Genomic DNA, 23,240 nt, shown 5'->3' with positions numbered 1-23,240 from the left:
ACCTATCTTCACTGGCCTCAGTGATCACGGTGATGAAGGATGTAGAGTCTTCCATGGCATCAAAGTACTCGGTATCTTCATCTTCCTCACTATCCTCTCCTTTGAGAGTCAAGAGGCTTCCTAGAGAGATACAGAGATTCTGCCTCAATTTGCAACCTCAGAAAGGGCTCCTCCAGCGGCCTGAAGTCCAGCACCAAGGCCTTTGCCCCACCCTGACCCCACTCCACTCCCCAGTCTAGTTACCTGGCCCTGTAACCCTGGACTGCTTGCTCCCTTCAGTGGGATAATACACTTCCTTTCAGTGCATTCATTGCTCAGATGATGCCTTCTGGAAATGTCCCCTAATCTCTCAACATGCTGGTCAGCTTGTCTGTAGCTCAGCTTCCCTTTCTGATAGACCCCCCCCACCCCCACTTTGGTATCTGTGGCCCCCCAGCCAAGGTTAGGTAGGTGGCCACCTGGCACCTGGGCAACCCTGTCACAGATGGGACATCTGAGCTTATTGAACTTTTGAGACTTTGCATTTATGTGTGCACATGCATACGTGTGCATGTATTTGGTGCTGGGGATTGAGCTTTATGCATGTAAGGCAAGCCCTCTGCTACTGAGCTATATTGCCCAGGCCAAACTTTTGAGAATTTAAACCTATGCATGGGGATACTTTTGCCAAATGGTGGCAGTACTAGACAAACAGCACTATGGAGAAAATAGGCTGGTGTTCATGGCCAAGTCAAGTCCAAACGCAGGTATGCGAAGATGTGTATGTGGATAGAGATTGGGGTGCACACCAGAAAACTAAGTGGAGTTACTTAGGGAATGGGTCAAGTGACAGGCCCCATCCTACCGGCTAGCACATGCCCACTCACCCTCGCTGAAGCTCTTGCTGGAGTTGGCAGGCCAACCAGGGCCACTGCGGAAGGCCCGCTCAAGGCTGTTGTGCTGCTTGGCCAACTGTTCAATGGTCTCTTCCAAATGGACACGCTGCTCCTGCTCATACTGCAGTGCCCGCTGCCATTTCCGGCTGTGTATCTCAGCTAATTCCAAGAAGTCCCTGCAGGCCTAGAAGGGACAAGTGGCTGTGTGAACTCTGGGCAGTGGGGGAAACCCAGGGGATACCATCTAGCCTCCCTTCTTTTTGCTGGGGTGGTCAGAAAGTGTCCACTGTCCCTCTGGTTTTCAAAGGGCTATGGAAACCCTGGCCTTCTCAGAGTCAGCTTAGGACCTGGCACCTATCCTGGTCACTTGCCCTGGGCAGGATACCCTTTGGAGCACACCCATCTGGAGGTCACCAGTGGATATGCTCCCTCCCTGATGCTGGAGGATACTGAGTTTCTGCTTATCGTAGCTGGGATTTTAGCTCTCAGCTGCCATGTATTCATTGTGTGCCAGGCCTGACATGTCACCAGTGTGTGTTCCCACTGGAGAGATCAGGCTAGTGCCTGACTTTGATACAGAAGAAAAGAAAGCCACATTCTGCTAGACTGTTTGGTTTGGAGAGGTGACAAGTCTTATCTGGCAGAAGAGCTGGAACTTTCCACCAAATACCTTATAGTGTTCATTATGGTTCTCCTTCAAGTTTGAGGCCTATCATAACATCCAGATTCTTTTCAAGTCCATAGACAGTTCCATCCCACTTCTATGAAGCAGGCGTTGGTCAACCTGCCCCTGTCATTACAGTAGGGAGGAAGATGCACGCCTCAACCATCTTGGAGGGCAGTGATGTCCAAGCCAGGTACTTCTGGATTTTCCCTTTCCAGACACTTTTTTGAGCTCATATTTCCTGGGTCCAAGTCTGCATGAGCACTCTCACTGCTGCTCTGTCTTCCCAACCCTTGCTGTACCCACACACCCGGAACACTGCTGGGCTGCACGCATGCCACATGTCCAACCCCACTGGTCTACAAGGTACTTGCGTGGAGGAAGGTGGGCACGTGGACCCCACTGTGACACAGGCCAAAGCAGCATTATCCTAAAGGACTGTCAGGAAGAAGTGGGGAGGTGATTGGAAATGTTCTGAATCCAGGGCATTGGAAAAGGGAATGCTGGGCGGACATGTCCTTGTGGGCTGCCAGCTCTATCTGGTGCTCACAGCTTTGAAGGCCGGTTCTCACCATTCCTCAGACCTGTGTTTCACCTGCAGGAACCCCAGCCTGCTGCCGTCAGCCCCGCCCAGTCACCACCCCTGCAACAGCACATTGGCAAAGTTTGGCCAACTCTCTGACCCTTGCCTGTTCCTCTTCATAATAACTGGCTTCCTGTGGGACTCCAGAACTCAGCAGGCATTCCAGCATGTGTGCCAGCCCCTATAGGGGTGGAGCAGGAGTGGTGGGAGGTGTCTTGAGGCCTCCTCTGAGGAGCAAGTTTGGACCAGCCCCTCCAAGGTGGGAAGGCTCCCTGTGGCTTGCTTACCTCTCCAGGGACAGCCTAAGTCCTGGTGGACACCCAGGCTTGATGACAACCTCTCCCCTAGTCTGGGGTTTGAGAGGGCTGGCTGCTCAGCCTGTTCCAGCATGTCACGCTTTAACGTCTCTCCCCTAGGCATCTTCCTGCACCACCCACCCCCATACAGGGAGAGGTAAGATAGGCCTGAGAATGGGATATGATCTTCCCAAGAAAAGCAGCAAAATATAGTGGGAAAAGGCACGCAGGGACAGTCAAAAGACCTGGGTTCTGGCAAAGCTACTCGGCCCTTCTGAGCCCTTGTCCCTGGTGTGAGGTGGAACAGTAACGTCTGACATACCACGCACTCACAGACTATACTGTCCCAGCTCATTCAGCAAAATCCTCAAGGTAAGAGGAATGGGATCATTCTCATTTAATAGATGGGGAAAGTGAGGCTCTATTCCTGGCAGGCTCTCAGGAGGCGCATTTACTGCAACCTCAGGTTGAGAATCCTCCCCTGCCTCCCCTGTAAGGCCTGGGTGCTGGTCCCCACCTGACCGCACCTAAGCAGGGATTTGTACTGATGGGTGTACTGGAACAGGACTGGGTCGGGGAGGGCGGGGCGCTCAGGCTTGGAAAGAAACCTTATTTCATGTGCTTAACAGGGTCCTGAAGACAGAGCGGTTGAAGATTTAGGACTACTTTGACTTTGGAAATTATGGCTCTGTAAGGTTCCCCAGCAGATGTGGAGCCTCAGTCACTGGCTACCATGTAATTTGGAGACCCGGAAGTGGGCTTGGGTGGATCCTAAGAGACCTGGCTTCAGGCCTGACTCTACTTCTGCCTGTCTCAGGACCTGGAGACAAGGTCCTCACAGATGTAAGTCCTACAGTGGCCTCCCTATGTCATCCAGAGCCCTGTCCCGTCCTCACTGCTGTAGGTCTCAGGGTAGGGGCCCTGTCAACAGACACAGTGACAATGTGCCCTGTGGCCAGACCCATGAATGCTGCTCACTTCTGCTTCCCACAGCCTTAAGCTCAGGCCCTGTGCCTCATCAAGTTAGTCACAGTTCCTCCACCTGTTCGCTGGCCAAGGAAGGGGTCCCTGACACTGCTGGGCTGCTGTTCCTGGGCCATTGGGATGGCCATCTGGCAAGCTAGCCTCAAGGCAGGATGGAGTGCATGCGAGAAACTCATTAGATTCCTGGTACCATCGAGAAGCACCTGTCTCTCCCTAGGTGGTGTCCAGTGGGCTGCTTCAAGGTTCTTATAGCTGTGCCTGTGATAGTGTTCGTGCTCTCTCGTACCACGCTTGAGACTGAAGCCCAGGGAGAGGATTTGTCCAGGTCAACAAGGGGTGAGCAGGGTGACATCGTGGAGGGTCTGCTTCATGCTCCCTCTACACATTTGGGCCACTCCATTCTAGGAGGACCACACAAGGTCCTTTGGCTGAGAGCGAGGGTAGAGGCCAGGGCTATGCTTGCATGGAGCCCTGTTACGGCTGGGAGATACCAATGTTTCCCAAGTTCTTGTTGTTGTGTTTGTACCCTGCCTGGTGGCCTAGCAGCTATGCACAGCCCCTCACCTCTGTTCCCCCCTCCCCATCCTATCTGCTTCATGGCTTCCTGCCAACTCTCTACATCCCCTGGAATCATCTGTCAGTGTGTATCAACGTAGATGCATATTTTTCTGTCATATAATATATATCCTTTTAATCAATACTTCTAAAAGAGCCACATAACAACAGTAATAATTCCCACAAGTCCATAGCAGAGGGCATCTGGGCTTCTCATGAGCAAAAGTAAGAAGACAATCACAGAGCAAAGGTGAATTGGTTCCCTACTGCCTACCTTTGCTGTTCATGGGCTCTAAATACTCTGGAAATGATTATTTTTCTCCTCTGGGGGTAAATGGAGTGTCTTGGACAGACATGGATGGCTGACAGTCTCATATACCTGGCCCCAGCACATCTCCCCCAATCCCTCCCATGTGGCACAGCATGCATGGTACACCACATGTGATGGCTTCCTGCGATCCCCACCCCATTGCATACACAGCTGGTTATTCTGCTACGGCCCCACCTCCCTCACCCGGTGCTTGCTGTGGTCAGTGCTGTTCGGGGCATTCTCATGGTATTAAGATAGCCATTTCTCTAGCAAGTATGACCAAGGATGATACACGAGTACAAGAGGCAGTGCAGGCGGGCAAGGAGGCCAAGGGTCTTGCCCAAGGAGATGTGTGCAGAGCCAGGGTCTAAACCCATGTGCACTCCACCTGCCTGTCTCCCAGGGGTTAGAACCAACATTGTTAATTCATTTTACAAAGCTGGGTCTTCACTGCCATGGGGGAATCCCTTGATGGTAGGCATTGCTAGAACCTGTGGTCTTCTTGGGTTCCTGGGAGATGCTCACTGACAAGGATGTCTGGGAACATCCTTGTTCCAGCCCTGGCCTAGGGAGAGGAGGCTGCCTCTCAGTGTAGCAGACTGCTGGCTGATAAAGCTGGCCATATATGACATCCATCTACAACACTGTTACCACAGGGCCGACTGGTATAGCACAGCAGTGAGACAGGAAGTCAAATCTCCTGGGCAACTGGGGCCTCATGTGGGCCACATATGGCCAGGCAAGGCACATGTAGCTTGTAGGCTATCATGCAGATTGACGAGGGGGGTGGGGGGAGGCCGCTGTACCCTAAGATCGAAGGGCTCATGTGCCCTGCTTACTCTGTGGACTGCAGAAGCATTTCTGCCCCTCAACCGTGATATACTCACCTGGTGTCCATCCCTAGCTCCCAGGGTCTCCTCTGCTGCTGCTGGCCTTCTCCAGGCCCCATCCTGGCTGTGCGGTGGAGACAGACAGGTGCCTGGCTGGCCCTGCTGCCCTGGAATGCTGAGCTGGGCAGTGCCCTGTGGGCTGTACATTCACTAAGCCGGATTAAGCCCAGGGCTCAGTAGAGGGGCAGGCGAGGGGAAAACTCCTAGCTAGGGGAAGGCTGGGCTGACCCAGCGAAGGCCTGAACAGGGTCACATTTCCTCTGTAACAACTATACCTGCAGCTCATAAACACCTCTCTGTAGGAGAAACTTGGGCTGACCCACAGCCTCCAAATCATACCATACTCATGTCCTGATTCACTCGAGGGAACACGGATGGAGTCTATCTGGTAGCCAGAGCCAGTGTCAGTGCATGGGTATGGCCTTGCCTTGGGATAAGTCTGTAACCTCTTAGGACTCTGTATCCTTGTGGGATGACCCCAAAATTCCAGAGTATTCATGATTTTGTGATCCATTGGGTTCATTGTCCTCAGAATTGAGACAGGGTTCCATTTCCTGGTCCTTCCCCTTCCTTCTACCCCCAGGACTGCCAAAAGTGTCCTGATTAAAATAAAAAAAAAAAAAGCAACAGGGAACATGGGTGCTCCTGAGATGTAGAGGGACTGCCAGGAGGGTGGGGGGGGTGGTGTTTCCAGGCAGTATAGGGAGCCTGCTGAGAGACCCTGAAGCACAGTGAGAACCTTGAGACCCAGAACAGAAAAGGTGGGCCTCCCACACCAGGGCTGGCCCTGCCTGGCCCCAGGCTGGAAAGTCCCAGCTGCCCAGCTTACCCTTCTCAGAAGCCCGAACCTGGGAAGGAGGTTGGGAGGGCTGTCCACCCAAAGGAAACCGAGTTGGGCTATGCTGTTTGAGCTCCATGAGGAATTTCTGCTGGTTACCTTAACAGGTGTCCATGGGGCAGACAGAATGTCTCTGACCTGGAAACTTCTTTGCAGCTGTACCCCAGGGAAGGAGGACAAACTCTAATCGCTTTTGCTGTTCCTAATCCTAATCCTGTCAGTGACCTCCCTATTCCTCAAACATTGGCAGATGAGCGGGCATGGGGTCAGGCAGCCCGTATCCCCTGCCTGGCCTACGTGTGGCCTGTGGTGGCCTCTCAACCTCTCCGAAGGGTCTGCAGAACCAGGACCCTGCCTGGGCCTAGCCTTTAGCATCTACTCATAAACCTTCCATCTCTCCTAGACAGGGGTGTGAGGAAGGTGCCAGGCAACTTCTGGAGAATGCGGTGGACAAGCACCGTGCTCACACAGGAGGGAGAGAGATGGGCCCAATGCTACGAAGGTCCAGACCACACAGCTGACTCTGTCTCCAGCCTTCAGCGCATGTCGCAGGTCCCAGTAACCCCAGGCGAAGAGGGCACGAGAAGGGTTGTGTCTCCATCTGCGGCCAGGGCAGGACCTGTCAGGAATCCGGTGTATGTTCTGTGGAGGGGCTCAGGCTGCTGGGCTCACGGGTAGATGGGTGAGGGTCTTTTTACACCCCAGGTTGCTGGGGCCAAGGCTGCCCACCCGCCATGCTAACCCTTATATGGCTATCGTGACATGCACTCCTTCCTGTCACTGGCCTGGAAGCGGGGATAACAGACACTGTCTCCCTCTGAGAGAGGGAGGTACTCAACCCTCTGAGAGGCTGTCCAGAAGCTCACACCCGGCATGCCCTGAAGTGGATGGAGTCTCTCCTCCCCTCCCGCTAAAGAGTGGCTGACTGGCCTCATTTACCCAAGAAGAACGCCACGCTCCGTGTACCCCCATAAGGCAGGGAAGAGCAGTGTTGTGATCAGGCCCGTCTGCTTGGCTCAGGGGTCACCACACTTGAAGATGCCTGGCCATCTTAGTTGTCCAAGACTAAAAGCAGGGAACCCTGGAGGCAAGATGGGCTCAGGTGGGAGCCCTCTGGCCAGCCAAGATGCCACACTATGTAGCATTCCCCCACTGGCTTCCTAGAGGCCGAGCAAACACAGCACCTGTATTTTCCTGGCAGCGGCATGCAGCATTCCTGGCCAGCACCAATGGTCACTCTCCTGGATGCGACTCACTTGGTGATGGAGAGACAGCTTTCCACTTCAACTGCAACTCCAAAATAGCCCTTTCCACATTCAGAACAGTTCACCCCTTGCACACAGGAACTGGCACCATCTGGCTGCCAGTTTGCCAACCGATTTGAGACAATCCTAGAATCTATTTTTAACTTTCTCTCCAGTGAGCAATCTGTCAGGAGTAGAAAAGTGGTCAGCTGGACAGGAACCTGCCCCATGGGCTCCAGAAAAGTGGGACAGCCTGGGCCTCTCCCACTGCTTAGGTGGGTCCCAGGAGCCCCGTGCAGTTTCCAGGGTGGCGAAGCCTCAGGCCTTCCCAGTAGTAAATGGCTCCTTCACACATGGTCTTTCTTTCCATGATACCCTGATCTATGTACCTGTCCTCACCTGCCCCACCTGCCCCCTTCTCACTCTAGCTGTCCCCCTTATTCCTCCTAATCCCCCCTGCCCTTCTCTTTCCAGCTCTGTCCATGTAGACTGTCCCTCCAGCCAAGCCCATCTGCGTCTTCACTGCGCTGGGCACCCCCGTCCACCATCCTGCAGTCAGGACTTTGCAGCACCCCCGTCCCATCGGTGCATCTCCGTGAGATATCCCTTCCCGGAGTGCAGGCTTGGTCCCAGCCTTTCTGCTGTCTGCCCTCTGGGTACCGCCCTGGTCTTTTGTGGGGCACACCCTGTGGCCGGCTCTGCCCCCGCTACTGGCTGCACAAAACTTGTTTTGGGGAACGACCCTCCTGTACCCTGCTGCAACTGCAGGAGGGCTTGGGAGGGGGGCGGTGGTCACAGAGCCAGTGCCCCTGTGGGAAGCCTTCCTAGTGGCCTTGCTTCTCAGTCACACAGCAACTCTCCTGGTCCTGCCTTCAGCTCAGACAGAACTGGCCGTTTCCTGGCAGTGCCAGCTCCACTCTCCCTGTCTTCTGGGCTGCCTGACAGGTCTCCAAGTGTCTACCCATGCCTCACCACCAGCTGTTCTCCAAGCAATGGGTCTTGCTCAAGTAAAGTCGGATCATTTCACTTACTCTGAGTGGAAGGCAGAGCACTTTGTACAGGGTGCCTGTGACTGGCCTGCTGTCCCCCCATCCTCCCCTTCCAGAGCTCTCAGTGTTCATTCCTGGGGCTGGAGCCTCTGTTCCCCAGATAGCCCCCGCCTCCGGCAAGTGTGCGCTTGTGTCCTCTCACCCCAGCCCACCTTGAGTTTCTTTCATCTGAAAATCTTTCTGCCTGATACCCTGTATCATCTATGTGGTTGGGGCTCCCCTGTGAGGACATAACACACAGGCGGAGGCTACTGTAACCCAGTGCCCAGAACAGGGCCTGCTCAACAATGGGAAGCCTGCTGTGTACCTCAGTGTCCATCAGCAGCAATGTGGCTGCCTCCCAGAAGAAATGCTCCTGGGCTGACCTTAATGGTCTTGGCTCCTGGGGTTCAAGCAGTCAGATGGTCAAAGGAGCCAAGCCCTGGGCCTTGGGATGATTCAGCAACTACAAGGAACCTCTCCGAGCTCAGGTGTGGGGGACCAGCCCTGGAGCGGCCTGCCTTGCTTGGGCCTCACTGCAGGGGCCTCACAGCAGTTGGCAGGAACAGCCCACAGGCTGCTGGAAGGCCGGACTGAACCCCACGGGGCTCAGTGCTGCGGGGAGAGAGGGCCACCAGCACCCGTCACCTAACTCAGCACCTTCTAACAGAGACCTCAGCCGCCCTCTCTCATGGCCAGGGCTGAAAAAAGGAGGGAGAAAAAGAGGTGTGAGCAGGTGGCACAAGGAGGTCCTGAGGGCTCCGTCGGCAGGAATATGAATCTGCGTGTCACAGAAGCAAGCACTGCCTAGTTCTGTCAACAGGGGGCGGCTGCAGACAGAACCTGCTCTCATGGCCAAGGAAGCATCTCCCACAGCACTCCGCAAAGGGCTGGCCCTCAGAAGGGCCACAATAATACCATGGGGCATTCTGCTCTGGGCAAGGGTCATGAGGTCAGTAGCCCAGGTGTGCGAGGCCTGGGCAACCACAGATGCAGCTCCAGCCCCGTCCCCTGCTCCAGCCAGTGGAATGGCCTAGGGACAGGTTGCTGTGACCATGTGCTTATGTAGCAGTGGGGACTGCAACCCTGGGGAAAAATGACCACCCTGGGCCTCAGGGTAGCGTCTGAGTATTACAGATTATGATGATAACAATGAAGCTGTAATGATACCAACATCAAGTGGCTGTGTGAGAAAAACACAAAGACATGGCAGGAGACCTGGGAGGATCACCGCTATTACACCACCAACAAGCCACAGCCTGTCCTTCACACTGGCCACTTTGCTTCACTACAAAGATAAACTTATGGGAACAAAGAATAAGCCCAGAGGGGTTCCTTTTTACACTTAATGAATGTTAATACCCAAAGCATGAGCTTGTGATATGTCCTGCCGTAATTCAATCCCCCTGTACCTTGTACCAAGGGACAGACCCAGTGCCATACCACGAGGTGCCTCCTGGACTAGGACATGGGAGAGAGTGTCCCATATGATAGCACAGTGGAGTTTAAGACTCATTCTGCAAACCAGAGTCATTTAATATTGCTGCAAGATTTCTCCTAAATGGCAGGCTAATTCACAGTTACCCAAAACAGTAATTCAAGCAGGGGATCTGCTGGGCTGGCTTTTATCAGCTGAAAAATTTCCTACTAGGGAATGTTGCCAGACACCAAGCAATTCATTCACTTGTTCCTGTGTTCTTTCATAATTCTCCCTGTCTCTCATTTGCTGAGGCTCCCATAGGCTGGGCCCTGGGCCAGGCCTGGAGGCTGCAGTGCTACTGGGTCTGTGACGGGGACTGTGACCCACCCTTGCAGGGAGGATGGGTCAAAATGTCATGGTAGAAAAGTCCATGAGATGCTGCGAGTATGCAGGTCAAAGAGGGAGGTAATGCTGAGGTTTGGACGTGGGGATGTGTGGTCAGAAGTGACCATACTTGTTTCCCCTTCTCCTGACCTTCTGGTCCCAACCAAGTCTTTATTTCCCTACTGTGAGACAGAAGGCTGTGGCAGGCTCAGAATCAGGGAAATCAGGCTCTGTTCTGAAGCTGTTACTTCTGCCCTTTACAGGCCCAGCTGGGGCTTGCCCTGGCTCCCAGGGTGGAGAGGTGCACACGACTACCCCTAAGGGCCAGTCTTCCCTGAGGGTGCAGTTAGCTGGGCCTGAACCTCCCTTCCCAGTCCCTCCCTTGGCCTTCCCTATACCTGGCTTTCAAAGGCAGCCATGTAAGTTGCTAGCCCTGGATCAACATTCCTTTTGAAGGTCACATCACTAAACATCACATCACTACAGAATTCCACTGGACTGTGAGCTCCAAGGGTGACCAGGCCCGCCTGTTCCCTGCTGAAGCTGTCCCCCACCCCTCCCCACACACAGACCCAGATAGATAGCACTAGGCAGCTGCTAATGTCTGGGTTAAATGCACCCATCGGGCAGGACCTCCCTAACTGTAGGAGCCACATGGCCATGGCTTCACCGCACGGTGAGGACAAACAGCACTGGCAAGGACACGGGGTGAAGCACTGCAGTGTCCCTCAGTGGGCTCAATCCAGAAACTGTAGAACATATAGCTCCCTCAAACACAGAGAAGAGACCCTACAAGCCAAGATGGGAGGATGTTGCCCTGTCCCTCAGGGGGCACCTGACACAGCATAAGTCTGTGCCACTGGTTATGGAGCCCTGGATCTGGGAATTATCCAAGGGACCTCTTTCCCCTTCCCCTGCCCCGCTGGGAGCTTGGGACCAAAAGGCTTGTTACTGATGCTCTTCCTGAAATTTAAAGGAGGTTTAACATTTGTCCCGCTGACTTTTCCCCTGAAGGCTGGGCAGTGCCGGATTCTTTGCCGACCAGGGGAGAAGTGGGGATGAAGCGGCAGGGCCCTGTCCAGGTAGCAAGAGGCTGCTTGGCCGTCATTTCCCTGTCAGGTTTGTCTGACAGCCAGCCCTGGCTCCTTCCTCCCACCCTCCCTCCTCATCCTTGTGATCCAGGTTCAACCAGAGCCTTCAAGGTGGAAAACACAGCCAGTCACTAGGGCTGAAAGCAGCATCGAGCAGGGGGCCTCATCCTGTCCAGGGGGTCACAGGGAATAGATTCTCAAAAGTCAGGTGTGGGCTGCTGGAAGCTTCCTGGCCCACGTCACCGTCAGGATGGGGGTGGGGAGCAGGGGAGAGAAGGTGCAGTGCGATCCCCACAGCGGGGAGAGACAGCTCCTTCTTACAGCGACACCTGGACGTTTGTGCCATCAGTCATGGTGATCAAAGGCCACATGAAGGCTTAAAGGTAAAAGACAGGGACACAAAGAAGTTCCAAGTTCAAAGCCAGTCTGGACTACACAGTGAGACCTTGTCTCAAAAAAAAAGGTCCTGAGATTGGGATCCCACCCTGGGTAGATGTGAGGCCACCCACTCTATACCCTGACTTCAGAGTGTAGCTGCAGCAGGAGAGGAGCTTTTACTCAGGGGCTGCATGCTCAGGAGACATCACTCTTCTAGTGTCCCACACAAATCTGGGTTTGCATCCAGGCTTGGTGACACTAGGTAGCTCAAGTGGTCTCTAAGCTCACTTTCCACTCTAAAACTAACAATAGAGCTCAGTGCACGAAAAGGTCCTTGGGAATTCAGGGTGGTGGATCCCGGGTCCACTCTCTTCATAACAGGCAGGGAAGCAAGGCCTCACCAGGGTGACCCCTGTGTCCCACGCCCCTTAAGCCAGCTTTCCTACACGGCTCTGCAGCACACGGTCGGGGCTTGGACACCTAGTGCTGAGAGCCATGCAAACAGCCCTCCTAGAACAGATGTAGTTCCTGTCAGTTGAGGAACAGGTGTCGGGGTGGGTCCCTCGGAGAAACCTGGGCTCTGAACCAGCCTGGACAACAAGCTCAGCCAGTTGGGGCAACCCCCGCTTCCTCTGATGCAGATCTCCTTGTCAGGTTCACACCAGCCCATCCACACAGCACAGCTGAGAAGGAGCAGCTCCTGTCACTGACATGTTTCCCTGGAGTCCAGACTGGAAATAAGCCTCATAACCAACCCCCAGGAGGCTATGCTGCCCATAAAATAATTCATTATGCACTTAAATCTCGAGCTGTTTTACGGCTTCATAAACACAGATGAGCCTCTGATGCCTGATAAAAGATGGTGCTTGGCTTCAGCCAGCTGTGAGGCTCATTATCTTAGAAAAGCCAAACGTGCCTCCTTAAGGTCAAGTGGCTTCATCTCAGGTTGGAGGCAGTGGTGGGGAAGCCGTGGGCAGCACTGGGTTCTGGATGTTTAGGGAAGCACAAACATAGCATCAGCATTATGTCCCTAAGTGCTCAGTATCTCAGTGTAACATTGGTAATACAGGTACCTGGGCTTAAAGCATCTATAGGGTAAAAAGGAGGACGGTGTCCCAAGAGAGTGTGTGGATGGAAGAGAACATGGGCACGGGCTGATGACAGGCCCAACACACAGGGTGACCACAGAGCTGCAGCCCTGCAGCATCCCCTGCACACAGTGCCAACGGCAGCCCTGGGCACTGTGAGATCTGGGGATGGACAAAGGTACACATAGGTCTTCGCCATGTTTCCTGGTAATCTGGGAAGAGGGTGCTCCTCACTCGGCCTCAGGCCCCAGGGTGAGGATTCCTGAGGCTGCACCCAGGCAGGCATTCCAGGCCTGAGGATGTCTGGGCAGGTGTGCCTTGCGTTTATCGTGGGAACCTTGGCCTGCAGTGGGCTCCATCCTCTATCTTTTACCCTGCCCCAGAGTTTCTGGTCAGGATTAGAGCCTGGTGCCAATTCGCAGCCTGGGTCCACTCTGACCCTTGCCTTGGAGGAGTGGTCCCTCAGCTGAGGCTCCCCTGGGCATCGCCCATTGTCACCAGCCAGCCGGGTAACCCTCCTAATAAGCCGCATTCTGTGGACCTCACTTTCCCGTGTGGGCCTCCACCTCTGCGCACATCTTCTGCCCTGGTCAGTGCACGAACAGGTCCTTGGGAATTAGGGGTGGTGGGTTCCTGGTCCACATCCTGTTCCCAGCATGCCACCCAGGCTGCTTGTGCCTGGAACCCACTGGGGGGATGTGCCCCTCTAGAAGGCTGTCCTTGGGAGCAGGCTGTTGCATCAGACCAAGGGGGATGCTCACCAGGCAGAAAGAAGAGCCCAAAAGCACAGTCCCACACTGTGTTCCCGTCGCACAGACGCCCTCCTGGCTCCCAGCCATAGCAGCACGGTTTCCAGAGCCCAGGGAGGGTTTCTTAGTTTGCCCTCTGTGGTCGCTCAGTTTGTACAGCTACTATCAGGTTGGCACAACCCTTGGCAAGTACAGTTCGAAGGCTCTTCCAACCAGGGGAACCGCAACCCAAGCCCCCCACCACATGCACCTGCCCCCTCTGCCGTGCTGATGTGGGCTCTGCTCTCACTGCACCAGTGGGATGGGCCCAGGGCAGGAGCAGTAGCAGCTGCCATGTCCCTACTATGTGGGCCAAGGTAACTCACCAGGGTGGCTTTTCACCTTGGAGCCCCGACCTTCTTGAACTACCTGTGAGCCTCAGCCAGACTCTACAGTCAGTTCCAGTTTCCACCCGACCATTAAAAAGAATGTCCTCACCCAACACTGGCTGTGTGAAGCGATATAGAGAGGCTGCAGAGTGTGGGAGGGTACTCTGGAAAATGACTCAGCCACAGGAAATGACAGGAGGCATGGTCTGTCAAGCACCCTTGGCTACTGACTTGGGGATCACAGGGCCGGCGGCAGAGAGCTCTCTCCCTTTTGAGACCCTTACGCCTGGATGGCAGTAGGGGTGGGCACTCACGTTGATCATAGCATTGGATGTGATTCGGAAGAGGGTGGCCCGCTCATTCACAACCTTCAGCTTCTCCCCACTCTCCGAGGGAATCTTGAGGCTGTCCAGCTCATTCAGGGAGCGCTGGAGTGCCGCCCCATGCTTGGCAATGAGATCATTGCATGTGCTAAGGTCATCTAACTTCAGGGAGAGATTCTTCAGTGTGTGCTGGAGCTCGCTCTTGTCAGTTGGGGAGGTACTCCCTTCGTCGTCGTCCCCAGAGTCATCTGTGGAGAGAAACAGAGTTGCTACGATTGTCACTTGAACCAGCACAGCCTGGGCCAAACTGGGCAGAGCAGGTAGGACCATAGAAACAATCAGTTCCTGGATGGTACCCGACGCTGCTCCTGCCTGTGTTGAGCTGCCTGCCCAGACCTGCCCAGCTCGCACAGGCTTACTGAGTCACTGGAGGGGGCATAGATGGGACCAGCCTGAAGAACAGAGCTTGGGCTGGGCTTTGAAGGGGGCCAGGCTGAAGATGCTGCACCAGCTCCCCTAAACTGCAGCCCTCAGGCAAGGGAGGGCTGAACTGGCTGGAAAGGCAGAGATTGCTCAGGGGGCACAGACACCCCCAGAATGGACCCTGGGCTCTTTTCCAGCCTTGTAGAACCCATCCAGGGTGACCAACACCTTCCAGGCCAAACCATTTTGTCTCTGCCCCTGAAAATGCTTGGGGGCTTCTGTTTGGGGCTTATCCCAAGGTGTCCCCACTGCCTGGAACTTCCTACACCCTCTACCTCCTTGAGGTCTGACCCTTTTTGTCTCTTTGAGACCCAGACAAATGCCACCCCTTTTCCAAAGCCTGCCTGAAGACCCCCAGGCCATAGTTACAGTTTCTCTTTCCCTGTCCTTCCCCTTCCACTTGGCTAATCCTCCTGCTGGTTTTTTTTTTTTTTTTTTTGTACAAGGAATCGAACTCAGGACCTTGCGCTTGCCAGGCAGGCGCTTGTGCCGCTGAGCTAAATCCCCAGCCCCCTCCGGCTGGTTTGCACCCCGCTTCCCCTGCAGAAACATGGCCACTCACTCATGGAATACCTTCCATGCACAGACACTGGCTTCTGGGTAGAGACTGTACTACCCACAGAGCAACACAAAGCAACTGATGCTCTGAGAACTGAAATCACGCCGGGCCACCTAGCCAGTCCCCTCTTAGTGCCAGGCTGCTGGGGTCTCCGTGCAGGGGACAGGGGCTCTCTCCCCATTCCCACCATCCCTCTCACCTCTCACATAGCTCCCCACATGCCCTTGTTGCTTCCCTTCCTGTTGGCCCGACCTGTGTCGAGGGGGTACAGGGCCATGGGGACCCCTGGGAGCAGCTGACCTGGTGTCACCACTGCTTCAGTGCTGGGCACAGGACAACAAAGAGCCTGACAGCTGACTGTGAGTCCCAGAGCTTGGATCTGCTAAGAGGTTTCTGAAACGCCTTGTTTCAGAAATAATCAGCAAGACTTTTTTTTAGATGAAAGAAATCTGTAACCCAAGATATAAATTTTTTTTTTTAAAAAAAGAATGTACATTTTGAGTGAATAGAGCAGAATCAGTACTGCCACCAACAGCCTGAGCATGATGCCTCTCCAGTACCTTCTAGAAAATGCCAGCTCTTTTAAGAAACAATGGAAGCAATGGAGGTCGACCTGAGTGCCAAAAGGTTTCATCATCCAGGGTGCAGTGCAGGATGATGGGGCCTGAGCTCCAGCCCCGTGTCTGAGAATGAACCGGCAGATCCTTAGCACGTAGCTCTCTGGAAAAAAAAGCCCAGGAGCGAGGCAAAGGGTGGGGGGGCAAGGCGGGGAGGGCAGCATTCTGCATGAAAGCAGAGGTGGGAGGGAGGTTGGCTGGGCAGTGAGAGAGCCCCAGGCTCACAGCCACAGGCCCCTTACTCCTGTCTGTCTCTCAGGGCTGCCACGGAGAGAATCAGAAAAGGTCCCATGTTCTCTCCTGGCCTCTCCTTGGCTCTCTAGTCCCCCATGAAATGTGTTTAGGAATGAGGGGAAGGACAGCAGCTCTGGCTCAGTCCACCTGATCCACTCTGGTGTCCTCAACAGGCTTCCCAGAGCCTCAGTCTCTTCCTGTCCACCAGGAGGCTGCCCCGACTCCTCTCCAATCTACCCCATCTCGGGTGGGCTCCTGGCCCTGGGGCAGCCACAGCCCTTTTTGGTGAGCTGCACAAATCTCCAGAAAGGAAGGCAAGGCCCAGGGCTGCTCTGAGCCTGAGCAGGAAGCTGCCACAGCTTGGTGTTGAGATGGCCTGGGTCACTTAGACTCCTCCCTGAGGAGCTGTAGGTGTTAGCTGGTATTTGGGACGTAGAAATCACCTTTGTCCTCACAGCCTGTCTCTGATCAGAACAACTGGTAGAGTCTGTAGGGAGGTGAGCTCTGGCCCTTGGAAAAGGGACAGCTTTCTAACAGGGAGGAGGCCTGACAGGACAAGGATGTCCCTGTAACTGAGGCCGGGCCTTGTATGCATCAAAAGGGCCTAGAACAATGGTGGCGAAGCTATGGCACGTCTGCCACCGTGGGCTGTGTGCATCACTGAAAGCTCTAAAAGATTCAACCTCATTGGCCTCGAATGTCCAGCATGGCTCTCAGCCCTTATTATCTTCTCCACAACTCACTTTTTCCATTTGCATCAGACACTGTCAGCCAAATCCAGGTTGGCGTCTGGTAGCAAGGGGACTTCAGCAAACTCCCAGCTGTTAAGTGACATTCACTCATGCAACGGCCAGGCCACATTCAAGAGGGCAGCCCCGCCACTTTACTCCCTTCTGAGGATGACGAGTTAGGTCAGGCCTGCTTTGTCCAGGCTCGCACCTGTGCTTTCAGCTGGGAAAACTGAGGCCCAGAGGGAAGCAAGGGGCTTGGCCAAGATCAGATGTTGGAGCAGCAGCAGCAGCACCAGTAGTAACCAGCTCTTACCAAGCTGCTGCTCTGACAGAAAGGGCCCATATCTCAGACAGGCTCTTTCCAATGGCTAAGATGTATCTGCCGACAGTTCAGGGCCCGGGTCCCTAGGCAGAGGGTCCTAACATCCCGCGGCTTCCCTGGGAGGAGTCTCTACTCCATGTGCTCACTATCAGAGCCACCCAGGCAGTAAGCTATTGGCCTCTGATCACACACTATGCCCCCGCTGTTGACAGCCAGCTCATGAGGGGCACTGTGGGGCACTCAGGTGTGCAGTGGCAAACAGTATATGGCAAAGATGTTGTGCCTCACTTTCCCTCTCAAGAGGGGCTTCCTGATAGTAGGGACCGGGGGAAGGCAGAGGTGAATTGGAGAGAGTGCCTTTGCTGGGCAGCAGCTGGGAGCGAGGGGCCAGTCAAGGAGCACCAAGTGCACATGGTGCCTGCTTTCTACCTGGTGAAGATCTTTCTGCCTGTTCTTTACGTCCAGGTTCCAAGCCTGCAAACTCTGGTTGGCCTGATGCTTATTCTCTCACACGCTCTAGGCTGCACACTGCTTCCTGTTGGTCCCATGGTGGTCCCACTCACATCCCGCCCCCCTCTGCACACCCCACTGTAGGCAGATCCTACTCTGCCTCATTCATTTGGACTACATGCTGGCTCTGCAGAAAGCTGGTACTTCTGCCGGGTGAATTGTATCCAAACCCAACTGGGGCCCCAGAGGCCAGCTTGGAAAAGGCAGCTTCCTACCAGTCAGCAAAGAAGTAGCTAGGCAAGATAGCGTGCAGCCCATACCGGATGGCAATGACAACTATAATGACCATAGCAGTGGCAGCTGAGGCTAATACAAGCTATCAGAAATTTTTAATGCATGAGGCAAATAACTCATTCAACCTGTGTGCCCCTAGCACCCTCATTTTATAGGGGAGGAAGCTGGAGGTACACAGGCCAGGGTTAGAGAGAGATGGTCTGACAGTGAGCAAGCGGTAGAGCCGAGGAGGCCCCAGCCCACATGGCCGGGCTCCAAGTCTGTGTTCCGCACCATGGTTCCCCCAGCCATGCTGTGTCTCACTGCAAGTCATACGGACAGCACCTCTAGGAAACGGGCCTGGGAGATAAGCTGCAACACAGGGAGAGGCACACCTGGTTTTTGTGAGGCTAACCAGTGACTCTGGGTCAGGTAGTAAGCCCCATCTCACACCCTTTATGGTGAGCACCTTCTTGCAGGACCTTTCTGGAAGTACTTTACCATGCCCTAATGGCTTATGTCATCTCATTCCCTGTCTCACACATCAACCTGGACAAGAAGAGGGAAGAGCCAGCCTGTTTATACTGGAGGGGGACAACAGGCCCCACCACCCTGTGTACCCCCCTTAGCAGGAGGGCTGAGGCTCAGCACAGGGGGGCATCTGGGCTACCACTGGGCACCCAGAGAGTGGCAGCTCAAGTGGGCGCCCACATGCCCCTGCTGCTGTTCAAGAGCTCAGGCCTGTGAAGACATGGCTTACGGAGGACGGTAACCCAGGAAACCAAACCAGAGTGCTGATAGAGGAGGACTCAAGCCAGAGGGGGGTGAGATGACACCTCAGGACAGGAGGCAGGTGTCAGGAGCTCCTTTCTCCCCTTCCCCTGCTCTGCAAATGGCCAGCTGTTTGCCAGCAGGGCAACCAGGGCACTTTCTGTCCTTCCACTGGGGCTTCCTGGTATAATTAGATCAAACATTCACAGGAAAGCGGCTAACCAAGATCCTAGCAAATTCCTCCACCTCCTTCAAAGGATGAGGCTACTGAAACAAGGACATCCAAGCAGGGAAGGTAGAGAAGACCCGGCCCTTCCCCAGGGACAATTCAGGGCCGAAGGGGACCTGTGTCTTCCAATGCAAATGACTTCCCCATGACTGTGGGTACCTGGGGCTGAGACCCACTATGTTTTCCTTTGCCAACGGTGTTTCTGGGCTCCCTGGCTAAAGCAACAAAGGTACACAGCAACTCCAGGCTGTGGAGCACAGAAAGGATAATCAAGCCCGGCCTCCAAGCTAGGCACAGAGCTGGGAAATGCAGTGCAGGCCAGTTCTTAGACAGTGGGACTGCATGGAGCAAGCAACCGTGCAAGAGGCATCCCCTCTTACTCACAGACAGGATCATTTCTAGGAAAAGCACTGACTCCTGAACTATCCATCAGCTTGGACCAGTTAGATGGAGAGATTCTTTTTGTTAAAAGAGAAATCCACAAAACTCAGGTTATCAGAGTGTTACAAGAGGGCAGCAGTCATGACTCTATCCATTTTGGCTTGGCAGGGCCATTGGAGTGTGGCAGTGGCCTCTGATCCCTGGGAAGCTTCTCTGAGGTATGAATTTCCAACTCTTAGTGGCTGTAAAGGGGTGGCTAGTGCCTCCTTCTACAAAGTCCTGTCCTTCCTGGAACTTCAGAATGTGACCTCATTTGGAGGGACTGAGGGAGAAGGAGTTAAGTTAGTTAAGGTGAAATCATACTGGAATACTGTGACTCTACCCAACGTGACCGCTGTCCTTATAAGAAGAGGAGAAAAGACACAGAGACATGTGGGGACAGAGGCAGACCCTGAGGTGCTGTGTCTACAAGCCGAAGGACACCAAGGATTTCTGCCAACATCAGAAAAGAAAAGCATGGCACAGATTCTTCGCTAGGGCCTTCCAGAGGGAGCACGGACCCCACTGCCACCTCAATTTTGGACTTACGGCCTCCAGAACTGTGAGAGATAAACTACTATCGTTTTAAGCCATCAATTTGTAGCAATTTGTTAGCCCCAGGAAACAAACACAATGGCTTCAAACAGCACATATATTATTTTACAGTTCTGAAAGTCGAAAGTCCTAAAATCAAGGCAGTGGCAGAGCTGTGTCCTTTTTGGAAAGTGTGTTTGCCTTTTCTAGCTGCCTTCATTCCTTAGCTTGTGGCCCCTTTCCTCTATCTCCAAACAGGGTAGGCAGCACCTACTCTCAATCTCTCTAAATCTCTCTCCTCTCTCCCCTCCCTTCCCTGCCTCTCTCTCCCTGCCTCCCTCCCTCTTAAAAGTGGCCTATATGCCCATCAACAGATTAATGGATAAAAAATGTGGTATTTATACACAATGGACTACTACTCTGCCACAAAGGAGGATCAACTTGAGTGATCTGTAGGAAAATGAATGTACCTTGGGGCAATAAAAGTGCAGTAAATCAGACAAACAAGTTTAAATATCACATGGTTTCTCCTGTATAAGAAACCCAAAGTATAACATATAGTCTGAATAATTTAAAGAGCAAAATAAAAGATAATAGGAAACAAGGAGATAGATCTTTTGCAAATGGGAAGGATACAAGGAGATAGAAGGAGAGCGGAAGAGAAAGGCGAGTAAAAAGAATTAAGATGTGTCACAGACGTGTACCAACTCCCCATGATAAGCATAGTCATTATGTCCAGTAAACAGGTACTATAAAAATAAAAACTAAAATCAAGAATTAAAAATTTAAAAAAAGGACCCCGGTGATTATTCTGGGTCTACTTGGATAATCTCAACTAATCCCTCATCTCAAGATCCATAACTTAATCACATCTGCTAAAGTTCCTTTTCCTATATTTCCACATCCATCCACAGGTTCTGGAATTTAGTGCACGAGCATCTTTTTTTTTTTTTTTCTTTTTGAGACATGGTCTCGCTATGCCGTTCAGGCTGGCCTTGAGCTCACTTTGTAGCCCAGGTTGGTTTTTCTCTGGTACCGGGAACCGAACTCACGACCTTGCGCTTGCCAGGCAGGCGCTTTTGCCGCTGAGCTAAATCCCCAGCCCCGTGCACGAGCATCTTTAGGAGTCATTATTTGTCCACAACACGGAAGTGCCATGGCTGAGTGAAATTCCTGCCACATTCTTATTCCATGGTTGGTTATTAAGTCTGGCTCACTGTCCTGGGAGTGGCCTCTGAATGCTTTGTTGATATACTGAGACTCCTTTATGGGTACAGAGACCTCACAAATCCCTCTGGCCTCCCCAGAGAGCCTGGCATATAAACCATATCATCCTGGCTGGGCCCTCTGCAGGGAAGGTGTGGTTTGGGTGGAGCATGGTGGTCCTGTGTCTGACCCCATGTGCCCAGCGTAAAGTATGCCAGCCTCTGAGCTGGGATATTAATCCCTGTTCTGGGGAGGAGTGTGTGGCTAGCACAGAGTGCGGACATATTGCATATCAAGGCCATAAGCCGATGGCCCACCAAGCCACTCTGCTTCTTGTATCGTCACAGCTGATCTTCACACAGGCACTGTCTTAGGTTTACTGAGAGTTCACGGTGCCTCCCCCTGCTCCCCACCTAGGGCTCTCTGCAGCCCCCTGGCTTAGGAGCCCCCTGGGCACCACCATGAAGGCCAGAACCCTTTCCCCAGGAAGCACCTAGAAAACACTGGTTGCCATGGTAACTGTGGCACTAGGTGGGCTATTTTTAGAACCAGAGTTTTTTTTTTTTTCATCTTTAGAGGAAACTGGATAAAGTTTCTCTGTGGGAAAGTCTTGCTTTTGTGGTGGAGCCGAGGGAGCAGCCTTTTGAAATCCAGAAACCAAAGGCTGTATGGGGTGAGGGAGAGAAGTGCCATGCAGACTCCCCGCGGCCATCTTGTTTGCGCAGACTCTGTTTCTGCAGGCTGCCTGGCTCTGCTCTCGCCTGGACAGGAGCTCCTTGAGAGCAAGACCCAGAATGACCAGAGGCAACCTCTTCCCTCACACATCAGTGACAGCAGCCCTGAGTAGGGGCCTCAGCCAAGGCTTCTGCTGCACCACACTCATTGCTGGGTTGGGTGAGCTTTTTGGGGAGACGCTGCTGAGACAGGTTCTGGCAGACAGGCCGGACTGCAGTGGAAGGAAACAGGACAGCAGGGGATAAGAGGGGGCAGCGAGGGCGGAGCCCCAGAGGAGGATGGTGGGAGCCCTAGCAGCGTCCTGAGCAGGGTCAGGCACTTAAGACTGCTTATCCACGCCTCGGTGTCAAGAAAGCAGGACACTCACTGCCCTCTGCGGCCCGCAAAGCCTGGCCGAACTCCCAGCACCCTCACAGCCTTTCTCCATCTTGGCATTTCAGCCAGTCCGGTGCCATACGTGGAGGCCTCTGGGCTCAGTGCACTCCTGGGTGCTTCCCTGCCTCTGCACCGCCGTGGCACACGTGCCCCAGGACGAGGATTTCTTTTCTCCTCTTTCTACCCGAGGCCTAGTAAGAGTGATTTCAACTGAGCATCGTCTTGAGCCCTCAGCTCCTTTCCATGGCTTCCCAGCACTGGGCCCTCCCCCAGCTTCTGGCCAACTACAGGAACCCAAATACTTAAGAAAAATGTGGTGGCTTCTCTTCAGCTCTGCATGCCCAGTACCTGGGGCGGCGTTCCTGAGGGGAGAGGAAGAAAGAGAACTCTTGCCCTGACGCCACAACTCCTTCCACCCAAGCGGGGTGCCTGCATCAGGGCAGTGTGACAGCCACTGTGCCCTGGGTTGAAACCTAATCTTCAGTTACCAACCAGACTAGCTCTGGCCAGCGGTGTGCGCTGGGGCCAACAGCATGGTCAGAGGGCATGGGCACTGCTGTCCCTCTCCTCTTTCTAGAGCTGAGTCCAAATGTGCAGGACTGGGAGGGGACAAGGCCTAGTCCTGAGCCCTGGCAGCTTTCCAGCCCATGGCCTTTTCCCTGAGCAGTCACTCATCTCTGGGCTCCAACATCCCACAGTGGGACCTTTATTCTATCCTTGTGCTGTGGATTTTGGGTATGCTGTGCATTCCAATTTCTCCTAGTCTGCCTGTGCAGACACACCCCACCACCGGCCTCCAGGGAGAAGGAGAAGCAAAGGCCGCCGGTGTTGGCTTCAAGTGAGACTCACTCAATTCTAATCTGCAGCATTAGCACCTCCAGCATTCAATTACAGCAGCCTAGGTGACTTTTATTTAGATTTGAGGAGGTTTGTTAAGCGTTCTGAACTTGATGGCAGAATCCAATCAACTAGATGCTGATAACGGAGACAGAAGCCTGCCTCGGCCAGGGCATGGTGGTTCAGGCCATAACCACTGCATGCTGGGAGGCTAAAGCAGGAAGACTGTAAGTTCAAGCCCAGCCTGGACAATTTAGGGATACCTCTGCTTCAAAATTTTAAAAAAGAGGCTGGGGATATACCTTAGTGTGAAGGCACTGGGTTCAATACCTAGTACAAAAAAAAAAAAAAAAAAAAAGAAAGAAAGAAGAAAAAGTAAAAAAAGAATACAGATGG

The 23,240-nt window shown here is 53.6% G+C and overlaps 1 protein-coding gene across 4 annotated transcripts in view; it reads right to left on the bottom strand.

Annotated features, from left to right (window-relative positions):
* Osbp2 (oxysterol binding protein 2) overlaps positions 1 to 23,240 on the bottom strand; it is a 182,026-nt gene that overhangs the window by 15,413 nt on the left and 143,373 nt on the right. For all 4 annotated transcript variants that reach the window (XM_005396279.1, XM_005396280.1, XM_005396281.1 and 1 more), the window contains 3 exons: positions 14,060 to 14,316; positions 867 to 1,059; positions 3 to 120 (listed from right to left, as the gene is read on the bottom strand). In XM_005396279.1, the coding sequence (XP_005396336.1) occupies positions 3 to 120; positions 867 to 1,059; positions 14,060 to 14,316 (568 nt within the window). The remainder of the gene's footprint in view (positions 1 to 2; positions 121 to 866; positions 1,060 to 14,059; positions 14,317 to 23,240) is intronic.

Source organism: Chinchilla lanigera, unplaced genomic scaffold (assembly GCF_000276665.1).
Source record: "Chinchilla lanigera isolate Chin_1 unplaced genomic scaffold, ChiLan1.0 scaffold00054, whole genome shotgun sequence".
Lineage (NCBI taxonomy): Eukaryota > Metazoa > Chordata > Mammalia > Rodentia > Chinchillidae > Chinchilla > Chinchilla lanigera.
This window is presented reverse-complemented; position numbering and strand designations above follow the sequence as displayed.